The 15,787-nt window shown below is 37.3% G+C and overlaps 1 protein-coding gene across 21 annotated transcripts in view; it reads right to left on the bottom strand.

Moving 5' to 3' along the window:
* Positions 1-15,787, bottom strand: part of LNPK (lunapark, ER junction formation factor) — a 105,560-nt gene that overhangs the window by 3,752 nt on the left and 86,021 nt on the right. For 9 of the 21 annotated variants that reach the window (XM_008258774.4, XM_008258773.4, XM_070070651.1 and 6 more), the window contains 3 exons: positions 9,897-10,002; positions 6,508-6,578; positions 5,622-5,792 (listed from right to left, as the gene is read on the bottom strand). In XM_008258774.4, the coding sequence (XP_008256996.2) occupies positions 5,622-5,792; positions 6,508-6,578; positions 9,897-10,002 (348 nt within the window). Of the gene's footprint in view, positions 1-3,726; positions 4,237-5,621; positions 5,793-6,507; positions 6,579-9,896; positions 10,003-15,787 lie in introns of all 21 variants that reach the window. The other 12 variants (XM_070070653.1, XM_008258775.4, XM_070070657.1 and 9 more) reach the window with 2 other exon arrangements.

The raw sequence follows: 15,787 nt of genomic DNA, 5'->3' as shown, positions 1-15,787 counted from the left end.
ACAACTCTCTAGCCATAGAACAATACTTTGCTGCCAAGAATTTTACAATTTGTTATATTTAGTTTAGTATACCTTCTTAAACAAACCAAAAAAGTCCACAAAATTAAAAATCAAGAAGCTCAGAATTCAGGATTCAATTTACCATTATACATGTTTAAGTGAACATAACCCCACATAGTTTGTCATGGCCCACATAATTCTGTCTGACAGATTATCTCAATACTGTACTGAAACAGGAAAGGTATCAATGTTCAAGGTTTACTTGAGGTTACTATTTTCAGGAAGAAACACTACTAGTCAATGCCAATGAAATTTAAAAATTCTACAGTGACAAAGTTTTCCACTCAATATTATATTTCAGAGAATGTATGAAAGACAAAAAAAGTTGGTGAAATGATGGTATAGATTGAAAAGAGAGGGTAGAGGGAAAGAGAGGGAGAAGAAGAGAAGTATGGTTATCTTCCTAGAATTCCATCTATGAAATACATGAAATCAGTTCTCTTTCTATTAATAATTTTTTTAAAAAAAGAAAACAATCGAAGAGCTTATTCATGACTACTTTTTTTCCCCTGCACTGATTTACAGAAAAACAATTTTAATAGCAGTTGTACTACAAAAAGTTGCAAATATTGCAAATATCAGTTAGTCTGTCTAAATGAGATAGGTATTTGATGTTTGGGTGTCAATGTCATTTTGTAAGAAGCCATTCAAACAAAATGTGAAGGAACTAAGTATAAAAGGTTAAAAGAGAATTACACATTCATTTAATAACTACAAGACTTCATAATCAGATTATAAAAGTACTTATTGTACTTCTATGGGGAGAGTATTATTTGCCTATTCAAATTAAAAAAATTTTAAATTTTTTCTGTCCATCTATAAAGTAGGTTGGTAGATGGGGCCGCAGCCTGCAGTGCCAACATTCCATATGGGCGCCAGTTCAAGACCCAGCTGCTCCATTTCCAATCCAGTTCTCTGCTATGGCCTGGGAAAGCAATACAAGATGGCCCAGGTCCTTGGGCCCCTGGCTTCGGACCGGCCCAGCTCCGGCCGTTGTGGCCAACTGGGGAATAAACCAGCAGATGAAAGATCTCTCTCTCTCTCTCTCTCTCTCTGTTTCTCTGTAACTCTGCCTTTTAAATAAATAAAATAAAATTTAAAAATAAAATAAAATAGCTTGGTGGTATAAAAGACATTCTAGAAGATGTTAATCTTTGGACATAAAAAACTAAAAGAGAAATCAGCCTTTATGAGTCACAATAATTAAACTACTACTCTTCCCTGTAGGGCCCAGTTTAAGAATAAGATATGACCTAATAAGAATGACCTAATTCCACCTGTAAGAAAAATTTTAAATTGACTTTGCAGCCACAGTGCCAAGAAAACATATTTCAGTGTGATAAAACACAAATAATTGATGGAATTTCTTTCTTTTCTCTTATCCTATATCAACATTCTTGAGAGAAAAACTTTTTCTATCAAACAGTAACAACTGGATTCCAGTTGTTTTGGCAAATCCTCAACTTAGCTAGATAACTCAAACTCATAAAACTGGGTATAACTGTATAATGAATACCACTGCTTCACCTATAAAGCACACACATGCAAAAAAAAGGGCAAGAACTTCATCTTACCTTTAGATTTTTAACATAGATCTTGAAAGAATAACTTGGAAGCAAATTAAAGAATAGTCTGGCAAAACAATTTCATTTATTTTTGCTTTACTAATATATTAAATTATGCCCTGCTAACACATCAGTGCTCACTATATGCAAACTATAAACTGACCCAAAGGAACTTTGTTAAATTAAAATCAACAGTTTGTCTTTGAACTTGCACGTTTTAAACAAGGCAGCTTTTACAAGATTTTCATGCCTTAGGGAAAATCCAACTTATTAGGAGCAAAGGCACAGACTTCATCCCAACTCAACCTTATGACTCAACAAATAAAATTCAATTAAAGAGTAACCTACCTATGAGAAAGTAGCTAGTATTCAATATACAGAATATCATTTGCCATTGCTGAACAAAGCAATTAACCAAGTTAAGAGTTTCATTATTAAGCAATGACCTAAAACTAAGCCACTACGTTGAAGGTGTTTTAGTAAAGGGAGTCAGAAAGCCGAAAGATTTCTGTCTAAAATAAGAATGAACAACATACTACAGACAAGCTCACATCCTGAGTAAGCAGCACATAATTAAATTTACACAAAGGGATAAGCTTTTTGGATCTGATAAATGCAAAGAATTCAACAAAATTTACGTGATTAAATAGTTCAATTTCTTAGAGCATCATAATAAAAATACTAAAAATATGACTTCCCCTCTTCAATGCAAGCTAATGGTAACAGTATTTTGCTTAAGACAAAAGGAGAGGACAGAAATCAGATTACCAAGATACATTTCACAGTATATAAATTTAACTTGTTATTTTTGTTAATATTGACTAGACTCCATGAGTTTTATTATAAATGAGTTATATTCAGTCTAATAGAAGCTACTTTCTACTAAAATAATTATATAAGCCCCAAATAAACACAATTGACCCATGAAAACACAATAAATATTAACATTTTTTTAAACAGCTAGTCAAAAACTCATCATACTGGTATACTAACAATGTAGAAACCTAGTATTTAATGATTATCACATCTAGCAAAAAGAACATATATACCCAGTATTTTACAAAGCATATTTTTTAAAGCCAAAGCTGATAAAACACTTCAATGTGACTTTACAGAGATTTAAGTATTACTGCACTACTCATGGAATCATAAAAGAAATCTAAGAACAGTTCCTTTGTTAGCATATAATATCTAGTCTTCACAGAAAAAATTAATTTGGGAAATTTCTTGTGTTTATCTATTACTATAGCATCTGTATACACAGTTCCAAGAAAAAAAAATCTACAAATACAAATGAGTAATTAATGAGAGATATTTCTTCCAAGTCTCTTTGATGAAAACATCCCAAGATTTCATATAGTGTTCTAAAAAGTGATCCAGAATTTTAAAAGCATCATAAGTGCAGAATCTTCCAGTATCAGAATCCAGACAAAATTTAATTTCGAAGTCTCACATAAAACTGGGGAAAAAAATGTTTCTTCAATTAATTCTAGGTTATTTACTCATTTAAGCAGTCACTGATATTTGTTGAAAAGAAAAGTTCAGATGGAACAAAGCTCCCTTTGATTCCATTTGTAAATTCAATAACCTACAGTTCTTGCTGCTGAGGAACTGTTTTAATACTTTTTAAAAATACTAAAAAAATAAATAAAGTATTCTTTTCAGCTCTCAAAACTCTACATCATTGAAGAACTTAGAAACCAGAAGTTGAAGTCCCTGGGTACATTGACTATTAGCACAGAGTAGATGAGTCAGATGACATGGTCTTACTAAATACTTCCTTTTAATACCACTGGTATTCAAAACAAATGCAGCTTCATCTGTTCATCATAAATATTTCCAGTCGTTTGCTAGAGAAATCCAGTTTGGAAGTGATAACTGTGTACCACAATACTGAGAAAGAAGTCTTGGAGAAAAGTTTCAGTCTTCTGCAAAGCCCAAGAAGAAAACGTTCATGGCCACTTTGATGAATCCGAAGAGGTATGAAGAAGTTACTACTATAGAAACTATCCTAACCAAGTGGAATTGTTGCTTCAGGTCTTTTAGCACTACAGAGTGTTCAGACCCTGCCTCAAATTTTGCCTTCACCTTTTAACATTACCTTATTAGGGTTGAGTTTGAGCCAGTTAGACTTCATTCCGGAGATTTCAGACAGAAAATGAGACATCTGGGATATTGCTCCTCCTAAATTAGATGAGAAGGAAAGGTATAGCTGGGTGTTGCTAACTATCCATCTTGACCTTAGCAGAAGACATAAGCATGGGACTTATTATCACGATTTTTATTTTGCTGGGTTTTTTTCCTTTCTTTTTTTCCTCTTTATTTTTGGTCCCAACTATTGACTTTCAAATATTCATTTAGTTTTCATAAGCAAGTTACTCATGGAAAGGACTTCAATTTTTCCTCTAGGCATCTTCAGTATGAAATTCTTTAATTTTTCAGTTCCAAGAGGTTGCAATGGCAAGGCAGATGGTTTGTACGTGACAGCATGCAGCTCAGAGCATGATTTAAGCAAAAACATTTGACATCGTGTTTAGAGTTGATGTTGCCGACTTGGAGAAGATGAATGCATTGATTCAGTGTTGGAAGTATAAAGGCCTCTGTCAGCTATCTGTATTCAAATTCATTTTGATATGTTAGTAAGCCAAAAGCCAAGCCCAATTCAACATACATATTTAGGTTCAGTCTTCAGTTTAAAATAAACTAAAAAGATATTCAAATCTCACTAAATTTCTGACATCTAAAAATTTACTGCCTCATAATATTCCCAGTTACAGCAATTTTTGTAATGTTCAATGAAAAATAAACCAAATACATGTAAATGATAATTCCTAAAATTAAAAGGATAAATACTGACAATTATGTGAACTAAATTTCCAGTATACATACCAGACATAGCACCAGAATATTATGGCCTATGTCAAAATTTTTGCAATCTTTATAACTCAGAGCTAATTAACAAATATTAATAGCAAAAATTAGTTGACAATAGATCTTCCATATCACCTTTTGATTTTTTAAGTTAAATTTCCTCGAAAATTCCTAAAACATAATTGCATGATAAATTCTAAAACTCAACAAATTCCAATAAATTCTGTTTCTCTAAAATATGGTAAATTTTACATCAAAGAAATTTTTGTTTCAATGGAACACCATTCCTATTGAAACAGTCATCCAAAAAAGGCAAGGATGACTTTCCAATTTCAAAGTTTCCTGTTTTCTGGTAATTTTTTCTGATTCAAGTAGTAGACACTAATCTATTTTATCCATGAATCTTATGTCTTTTATCAGTTATTTTCTCAGTTCTAGTAATTTTCTTCACTCAGATAACTGAAAAAAAATGAGCCCATGATGAGAACTAGTCAAATCTCCAACAGTTGTTAGAAGAGCTCACTTTTGGCTGGCGCCGTAGCTCAATAGGCTAATCCTCCACCTAGCGGCGCCAGCACACAGGGTTCTAGTCCCGGTCGGGGTGCCAGATTCTGTCCCGGTTGCCCCTCTTCCAGGCCAGCCCTCTGCTGTGGCCAGGGAGTGCAGTGGAGGATGGCCCAAGTCCTTGGGCCCTGCACCCCATGGGAGACCAGGATAAGCACCTGGCTCCTGGCTTCGGATGAGCGTGGTGCGCTGGCCGCAGTGCGCCAGCCACGGTGGCCATTGGAGGGTGAACCAACGGCAAAAGGAAGACCTTTCTCTCTGTCTCTCTCACTGTCCACTCTGCCTGTCAAAAAAAAGTAAATAAATAAAAAAATTTAAAAAATGAAGAGCTCACTTTCATAAATGTTTATTTAGCTAATGCTACATACTGCCTATCACAATAAAACCTGCATTTTAAAACTGAAACGCATCACATGAATCACATAGAAGGCCATATCAGAGCAATCAATGATCCATGCATTCCACAAAATAATAAATTCAATTTTCCCAAAAAGCATTATGCTTCTATTATTGTTAAAGAGCGCATTTTTAACAGATAAAACTGTTACGATATATTCTTACCTTCACTGAGTTGGTTCTCTGATGGAAGCGTACTTCCTGATGGCAAGGGACCAACCGAACTTGACTCTTCCACTACCTGCCTCTTCTCAAAACTAAACTCTGGAAGTCTTGGAGCCTGGGGTCTGGTTTTTCTTGCAGGGTTCAAGAAAAAACAGTAGGCACACCGAAAAGCTGCAGAGAAATTTTTAAGAAATAAACAAAACCACAAACCAAAAAAAGTTCAAGAACCAATTAGGTAACTTACAAAATTACTTTTGCAAAGAAAGAACACTTCAAAATTTACTTACCCCTTATGAAATTCACATTCTTTTAACAATATTACAGTAGGTGTTCGAAACAAAGATAATCTAAAGCATACTTATTAATTATTACTAGAAAAAGCATAACAAGCTACACAGCAGGTTAACTAACAGCAAAACAGTAACAATGACTTAAATGCTTCACTAGCCACCAGAATCATTAGGTAATTTAAAATCTAGAACTTGGCTCATTTGCCCAAGAAAATGCAGTAGTCTCTTTTCAGAAGCATTAATTAATTTACCACAGAAGTTTTTAATAGCAGTGTATAGGAGAATCATCTGCAGAGATTTTTAAAAGTGCTGATACATATGCCCTACGCAAGATCAATTGAATCAGACTCTGTAGGTGAGCGGTTCTGGGTAGCTTTATTTTTTAGTCTGTTAGGTGATTATGCTGTGCAGTGAGGTTTAAAAAAAACTAGCTGTGCATTATATGAGGGAGAAATCTGAGTTGTCCTCTCTGCCCTATTCAGAGTACCTGGCCAATGTATACAGATACAACACCTAAAATAAAATGGTATTACAAGGGAAGTGGCATAAAATTAAATATTCAAGAATATTAAATCTAACTGTCCAATAATTCTTACCAATGTATTCAAATTCTTCCTTCAAAGCCATGCCATTATGAGAAAAACACTGCTGACATATAAGGGCATACCTACACCAAAAAGAAAATTCAACAGATAAGTACAAATGCAGACAAATATCACGGGAGAAGCTAAATAGTTTAGCTCTTGTGGCTAAATATTTTAACATAGCTAAATATGCCATAACATATTAGATAATACTTAGTAAACCATAAATAATACTCTAAACAAAAGCCAAGATTAACCAAAGCCATTTCAAACATTTAAAAATGTAATTCATAAATCAAATTAAAAATACACTAAGCCAACAGTAAAATGAGTGTATCCTTAGCAAGTTAGCAGAAATATATTTGACAACTGAAGACTTTAAATTTTGATGTTTCCAAACATGCATTACTAGGGATAACAGCTCCCAAATCTGTGATAAGGCTAGAAAGAATAGTGGCAGGCATTTGGCCTATGGCTTAAGACACTAGTTGGGAACATCTGTATTGGAGTACATGGGTTCAAGTCCCAGATCCACTCCCAATTCCAGCTGCCTACTAATGTACATCCTGGAGGCAGCTGGCAATGGCTCAAGTGGTTAGGTTTCTGCAACCAACTGTTAGACCTGGCCTGGGATCTCAGCTTCCAGCTTCTGCCTAGTTTCTGGGAAGTGAACCAGTAGATGGCAGAGCTCTCTGTCTACATATCTGTTTATCTGTCTCTCTGCACCTCAAAAAAAATTTGCTTTACGTTGGGAAAGATGGAGCCATAATAGACTCACAATGAATATTAAGACCTCTGAGAAGTACTGCGCTAAAGAAATAAATTTCTATGTGCTTAGTCTGGTCCAAAGGTTACTTTTTTTTTTTTTTTTTTTTTTTTTGACAGGCAGAGTGGACAGTGAGAGAGAGAGACAGAGAGAAAGGTCTTCCTTTGCCGTTGGTTCACCCTCCAATGGCCGCCGCGGCCGGCGCGCTGCAGCCAGTGCACCGCGCTGATCCGATGGCAGGAGCCAGGAGCCAGGTGCTTTTCCTGGTCTCCCATGGGGTGCAGGGCCCAAGCACTTGGGCCATCCTCCACTGCACTCCCTGGCCACAGCAGAGGGCTGGCCTGGAAGAGGGGCAACCGGGACAGAATCCGGTGCCCCGACCGGGACTAGAACCCGGTGTGCCGGCGCCGCTAGGCGGAGGATTAGCCTAGTGAGCCGCGGCGCCGGCTCAAAGGTTACTTTTGATATATCATGATTCCTATACCTTTCTCAGCTGCACTTAAACATTTTCTTCATTTTCTTCTTATATACTTCCTCTCTTCTCTGTGTATGTAACTTAACAAATACGTGGCTCTAACAAACATGATTTTATCTGTTTTGAGTAAAATACAATTTATTATGTTAACATAGAAATCTGGTCCCGGGCCAGTGCCATGGCTCACTTGGTTAATCCTCCACCTGTGGTGCCAGCATCCCATATGGGCACCGGGTTCTAGTCCCAGTCGCTCCTCTTCCAGTCCAGCTCTCTCTTGTGGCCCCAGAAGGCAGTGGAGGATGGCCCAAGCACTTGGGCCCTGCACCTGCATGGGAGACCAGGAAGAAGCACCTGGCTCCTTGCTTCAGATCAGCGCAACGCTGGCCGTAGCGGCCATTTGGGGAGTGAACCAACAGAAGGAAGACCTTTCTCTCTGTCTCTCCCTGTCTATATCTCTACCTGTCAAATAATTAAAAAAAAAAAAAAAAGGAAGGAAGGAAGAGAGGGAGGGAGGGAGGAGGGAAGAAATCTGGTCCCTTAATGAAAAGGATCATATTAACTAGTAAAAGTTGTCAAATACCTACTTTAGTATCTTATTAATCTCTTTAAAATTCTATACTGTGTGGGGCTGGCACTGTGACGTAGTGGGTAAAGCCATTGCCTGCAGTGCTGGCATCCCATATGGGTGCCAGTTCAAGTCCCGGCTGCTCCACTTCTGATCCAGCTCTCTGCTATGACGTGGGAAAACAGTAGAAGATGGCCCAGGTCCTTGGGCCACTGCACACACGTGGGAAACGTGGAAGAAACTCCTGGCTCCTGGCTTTGGAATGGCACAGCTCTGGCCACTGCAGCCAATTGGGGAGTGAAGCAGCGGATGGAAGACCAATCTCTCTCTATCCCTCTTTCTCTCTCTCTGCCTTTCCTTCTCTCTGTGTGTAACTCTAACTTTCAAATACATAAATAAATCTTTAAAAAAAATTCTACACTATGACAATTTCTCTACTCACATAATACTTATCTTCCTGAAGCTACTGAAAGGATCAAATAAAATTGGGAAGGCAGTTCAAGAACCCTGAGTGCTAAACAATGAGTACATTGTTCTCATCACTATCATGGGATTATAACCACCACTGAATCACCTATAAAACCCCATTTCAAGGGGCTGGCAATGTGGCACAGCAGGTTAAGCTGCTTCCTGTGATGATGCCACCCCATATCAGAGCTCTGGTACGAATTCTGGCTGTCCCACTTCCAATCCAGCTACTTATTAATGTACATGGGAAAGCAAAGGAAGAGGGTCTACATGCTTGGGTCCTGCCACCCATATGGGGAAACCAAAAAGAGTCCTGGTTTAGACCTGGCCTGGCCTAGCCCTGGCCATTGAAGCCACTTAGGGAATGAACTAGCAGATGGAAGATCTCTTTCTCTTTCTCTCCCTCTTTCTGTGTCATTCTGTCTACCAAATAAATAAATCTTTAAAAAAATTAATAAATAAAACCCCATTTCTTAGAATTTATCGGGTTTTCACTGTTTTTGTGCTTTTTCAATTTAAGAGGTTAAATTTTTCTAAAAATAATCATAAAGCAGAGCTAAACTTATTTTTTCCAAATGGCTTTTATCTAGGCTACTTTGTCCAAACTCCTCCTAAAAACCAATTAAAGGGACTGGAACTGTGGTGCAGCAGGTAAAAAAAGCCACTGCCTGCAGTGCCGGCATCCCATATGGGCACTGGTTTGAGTCCTGGTTGCTCTACTTCTAATCCAACTCTCCACTGATGGCCTGGAAAAACGGTAGAAGACAGCCTAAGTCCCTGGGCCCCTGTACCCATGTGGGAGATCTGGAAGAAGCTCCTGGCTCCTGGCTTCAGATCAGCCCAGCTCAGGCCGTTGTGGCCATTTGGGGATTGAACCAGAGGATGGAACACCTCTCCTCCCACTCCCCCGCCTCTGCTTCTCTGTAAATTTACCTTTCAAGTAAACAAATCTTTTAAAAAATTAAAATAAAAAAATGGAATAAATTGTCTTTTACAGGGCTATAAAATACTCTATTATGTTCTAAAAATTGGGAAATAGAAGCCAAAGACATCCAGTATATGCATACATACATTCTGACAAAAACCTTTTTTCATTTCCATTTATCTATCACTCTGGCAAACATTACCTGTTCTGTGGACCATCACCAACTAAATATTCAACAATTCTATCCAGAGCACCTCGTTCTCGGGGGAGAATGGGTCTTGCTAAAGGTGGACCTGGAGGATGAAGACCTATTAAAGAAATAAATACATAGAAAATGTAACTCAATTACAAAGATCAATGTTTGTCAGAACTTTTAAAAGATTTTTAACTGGCAAAATATTCATTCTTTGGGACCGGCGCTGTGGTATAACGGGTTAAAGCCCCAGTCTGCAGTGCCGGCATCCCATATGGGCACCAGTTTGAGTCCTGGCTGCTCTTCTTCCAATCCAGCTCTCTGCTATGTCCTGAGAAAGCAGTAGAAGATGGCCCCAAGTCCTTGGGCCCTTGCACCTGAGTGGGAGACCTGGAAGAAGCCTGGCTCCTGGCCGTTGTGGTCATCTGGGGAGTGAACCAGCAGAATGGAAGACCTCTCTCTCTGGCTCTACCTCTCTCTGTAACTCTCTTTCAAATAAATAAAAATAATTCTTAAAAAAATAATATTCATTCTATAAATCTCTGTAGAACATTCAAATTTTCATTAAAACTATTGAACTACAAATAATGTATAATGTTTATAAATAATCCGTTAGGATATGAAGTCATGTTAGGTTTCATGTAAGTTAATCTGAAAAATACCCCAACTCTTAAAGGTATTTATAATAATAAATTAAGGGATTTCTACTTTGGAAGATAACACAGTAATGGGTTGGATTTGCTTTCCTATCTAAAATAACCAAAAAAATTGTTCAAAATATATGAATTAACAGTTTTAAAGACTGGATTTCAGGCAATGTAAGCTTATGTTCCCTTAGAGACTAGAAACAAGAAACATATTACAATTACCCAAGCTTATTACCTGCAGTTTGCAGACATCAACACAAGATAGGTGAATGCAGGTGAAGTACAGCTGTCTTTCAGAGTTGAAGAGACAGCTGGAACTCTGGGAAGGTCAAAGTGGCCCAATTCATAGAAAAGAATATCAAAGAGGACAGAAGACATAGAGAAGGAACACCCAAGATCTGCACAGGTCTCCCAGAGCATCCAGAGTACTGACAAGTACCTTATGTGACAAAACTACCTGAGAATAAAGAACCATCCAAAAGGATGAAAGGAAACAATGCTCACACAAGGCCAGTAACACTGCCTGTATCCACCAGCAAGAATGGAAAACCTGACACATGGGTCATTATATAAAGTATTCAGAAAAGTTTTGCATAGAGATGTAAAAATATTTAGCAACCAGCAAAGTAAAATAAATAACACCTAGCACCAGATCAAAAATTAGTAAACATGTGAACAAGCAGGAAAATATCACCTAAAGTGAAGAATGGTCAATCAACATTATATCAGAAATGACAAAGATGACTGAATTAGTAGACATAAATATAAGAGCTTTTACTATATAATCGATAGATGCAAAGGAGTCTGTAGGTTAAGTGTAGACATGAAAAAAATTCAAAACATTCAACCTGAACTTGTATAGATGAAAACTATAATGAAAACTTGTATAGATGAAAACTAGTAAACAGCACTTTAGAAACCGAAAAAAAAATTTGGTGAATTTGAAGACATAGCAAAAGAAACTAAACACAGTGAACCAGAGAAAAAAGATTAAAAACTTTTTAAGTGAACAAGGCCTCAGCAAGCTCTAGAACAACCTTAAGTAGCCTAATAAATGTGTAATTAGAGTCCATGAAGAGAGATAAGAAAAGGAAATACACATTTGAAGAAAAAATGCCAAGGCAGGCATTTGGCATAGCAGTAAAGTCACCACTTCAGATGCCCAAATTCCAAATAGAAGTGCACAGGTTCAAGTTCTAACTGGTCTCAGTTCCAGGTTCCTGCTAATGAATACCCTGGGAGGCAACAGATGATGGCTCAAAGCAGTTGGGACTCTGTCATCAACATGGGAGACCTGGATTGGATTCTCACCTCCCAGCTGTTGTGAGCATTTGGAGAATGAACACGTAGATGGAGATTTTCTCGCTCTCCCTCTTTTTCTCACCTTCTCCCTCTGTTTTTCAAATGAAAAAAGGTTTTTAAAACAGGGTTGGTGCTGTGGCACAGCAGGTTTAAAGCCCCAGCCTGCAGCACTGGCATCCCATATCTGTGCTAGTTGGAGTCCCGGCTGCCCCACTTCTGATCTAGCTCCCTGAAGTGTCGGGGAAAGCAGCAGAGGATGGTCCAAGTCCTTGGGCCCTTGCGCTAACCAAGGGAGAACTGGAAGAAGCTTCTGGCTCCTGGCTTCTGCTTGGCTCAGCTCCGGCCAATGCAGCCATTTGGAGAGTGAGCCATCAGATGGAAGACCTCTCTCTCTGTGTCTCTACCTCTCTTTCAAATAAATATTTTAAAAAATAAAATAAACACACAAAACTTTTCCAAATTTGATGAAAGCTATAAACCCACAGACACAATGGAAAGATACATTTTCAGTTCTGAAAGAGAATAAATGCCAACCCAGAATACTTTACCCAGCAGTGCTATCTTTTATAAATTAAGGGGAAACAAAGACATTTCAAGACAATCCGAAATTGAAGGACTTCATCACCACCAGACTAGCTTTACAAAAGATGCTTAGGGAGTCCTATAGATGAAAACAAAGAAAGATAATTACCATCCGGAAAAGACCTTGAAAGTATAAAACTTACTAAAGAAAGGATATGAATATTAAAAATAAAAAGAATTATTTTTAAATTACAGGTCTAAGTCATTACTTATCAATAACAACGCTGAATATATGAACTAAATTCCCAAATTAAGAGATACAGACTGAATGGATTTAAAAAACAAGACCCCAACACTATACTATCTATAAGTAACTCACTTCACCAAAAAAGACACAGACTGAAAAGATGAAAAAAGATATTCCACAGTAATGGAAGCCAAAGTCAAGCAAGAATAGCCATTCCTTATACTACACAAAACAGACTATAAGATAAAGCCTGTTAAGAGACAAAGACTATCAATATATAATGATCAAGGGATCAATTATTCAACAATATGGAAGTAGTAAATGTACATGTACTCAATATTCAGAACCCAATTTTGTAAAACAAACTTACTAGATCTCAGGAGCAATCAAGATCAAATCATTTAGATAAAAAAATCAACAAAGAAACATCAGAATTAAACTATACTATAGATCAAATGGATCTACAGACATTTTTAGAACATTCTGTTCAACAGCTGAGGAATGTACATTCTTTTCATTTGCACATGGAACATTCTCTGAGACAGATCACAAAGTCTTAATTTTTTTAATCAAAATCATTAAGTATCTTTTCTGATAACAATGGAATAAAAATAGAAACCAACAACAAGGCTGGTGTTTCAGGGCACAGGGTTAAGCCACCCTGCAGGATGCTGGGCATCCCATTTAAGTGCCAGTTCCAGTCTTGGCTGCTTGCTAATGTACCTGGGAAAGTAGTAGATGTTGCTCCACCATACGTGGGCTCCTGCTATCCCTATGCGAAACATGACAGAGTTACTGGATCCTGGCTCTGGCCTGACGCAGACCCAGCTGTGGCAGTCATTATGGAGAGTGAACCTGAGGATGGAAGATCTCTTTTCTGTCTCTCACTCTCTCTATAACTCTGCCTTCCAAATAAATTAAATATAAAAAATTCTTTCCATTTCTGCTTGTTATGAAAGTTCTTTATTTCACTTTCATTCAAATAGAGCTTTGCTAATTACAATTCTTTTCAAACTATTCAAAACAATTAAAAGGGAGGAAATCCTGCCAAACTCCTTCTATGAAGCCAGCATCACCTTAATTTAAAAACCAGAAAAGGATACAAGAAAGAAAGAAAGAACCATAGACCAATATCCTTGATGAACATAGATTCAAAAATCCTCAAAAAAAAAATTAGCTAATTGAATCCAACAACACATCAGAAAGATCATTCAGCCAGAACAAAAGATTTATCCCTGGTATGCAGGGATGATTCAATACACGCAAATCAATAAATGTGATATCATATTAACAAACTGAACAATAAAAGCCATATGATTATTTTAATAGATGAAGAAAAAGCACTTGATAAAATACAACATCCTTTTATGATAAAAACCTTAAACTGCATATAGAAGGAGCATTCCTCAACACAATCAAGGCAATATATGACAAACGCACAGCCAGCATCATAGTGAATGGGGGAAAGCCTGAAGCATTTCTACTAAGATCCGGAATCATACAAGGATGCACACTTTTGCCGTTGCTATTTAATATAGCTCTAGAAGTTTTGGCCAGAGCCATAGGCAAGAAAAAGAAATCAGAAGGATATAAATGAGAAAGGAGGAAGTCAAATTATCCCTGTTTGCCGATGACATGAAACTATATATCAGGGGAACCAAAAGACACCACACTATGAGACTGTTGGAACTCACATGACAGTTTGGTAAAGCTTGCAGTAAATAAAATTAGCATACAAAAATCAATAGCTTTTGTATACACAGACAATGCCATGGCAGAGACAGAACTTGCAAGATCAGTCCCATTCACAATAGCTACAAAAAAATTTAAATACCTTGGAATAAATTTAACTGTGGAGGTGAAAGAGCTCTACAAAGAAAATTACAAAACATTAAAGAAACAGAAGAAGACACACACAAAATATGGAAAAATCTTCAATGTTTATGGATTGGAAGAATTAATATCGTCAAAATGTCCATACTACCAAAAGCAATTTACAGATTCAATGTGCTCCCAATCAAAACACCAACGACAAATTCAAATGGAAACACAAAAGAGCCCAAATAGCTAAAATAATCTTAAACAAAACAAAGCCAGAGGCATTACAATGCCAGATTTCAAGGCATACTACAAGGCAGTTATAATCAAACAGCCTAGTACTGGCACAGATATAGACATGTAGACCAATGGGACAGAATAGAATCCCCAGAAATTAATTCATGCATCTACAACCAACTAATATTTGACAAATGAGGTAAAATCATTCCTGGAGAAAGGACAGTCTCTTTAACAAATGGTGCTCATTGGGGCCAGCACTGTGGCATAGTGGGTAAACCGCCACCTGCAGTGCCAGCATCCCATATGGGCACCAGTTTGAGTCCCAGCTGCTCCACTTCTGATCCAGTTCTTTACTATGGCCTGGAAAAGCAGTAGAAGATGGTCCAAGTTCTTGGGCCCCTGCACCTATATGGGAGGCTCGGAAGAAGCTCCTGGCTCCTGGCTCCTGATTGGCAAAGCTCCAGTAGTTGCAGCCAGTTGGGAAGTGAAACAGTAGATGGAAGATCTTTCTTTGTCCCTCCTTCTCTCTATGTAACTCTGATTTTCAAATAAATAAATAAATCTTTAAAAAAAAAAATGGTGCTCAGAAAATTGGATCTCCATGCACAAAGTATGAAACAAGACCCCTACAAAAATCAACTCAAAAAAGATCAAAGATCTAAATCTATGAACTGATACCATCAAATTACTAGAGGAGAACACTGGAGAAACTCTGAAAAACATTGGCATAGGCAAAGACTTCTTGGAGAAGACACGAGAAGCACAGATAATCAAAGCAAAAGGAGACAAATAGGATTACATCAAGCTAAGAAGCTTCTGCACCACTTAACATAGTCAAGAGGAAGCAAATAGAATGGGAGAAAATATGTGCAAACCATGCAACTGTTAAAGGATTAATATCCAGAATCTATAAAGAGATCAAGAAACTCAACAATAACAAAAGAAAAGGGCAAAGAACTTGAGCAGGCATTTTCAAAAAAGGAAATTCAAATGGCCAACAGACACATGAAAAAACGTTCAGGATCACTAGCCATCAGGGAAATGCAAGTAAAAACCACAATGAGGTTTCACCTTACCCCAGTTAGAACAGCTCTCATACAGAAATGAAAAAAAAAAAAAAAAAG

The sequence above is a fragment of the Oryctolagus cuniculus genome, chromosome 3 (assembly GCF_964237555.1).
Source record: "Oryctolagus cuniculus chromosome 3, mOryCun1.1, whole genome shotgun sequence".
Classification (NCBI taxonomy): Eukaryota; Metazoa; Chordata; class Mammalia; order Lagomorpha; family Leporidae; genus Oryctolagus; species Oryctolagus cuniculus.
The sequence above is the reverse complement of the archived record's forward strand: the minus strand, read 5'-3'. Positions and strand labels throughout refer to the sequence as shown.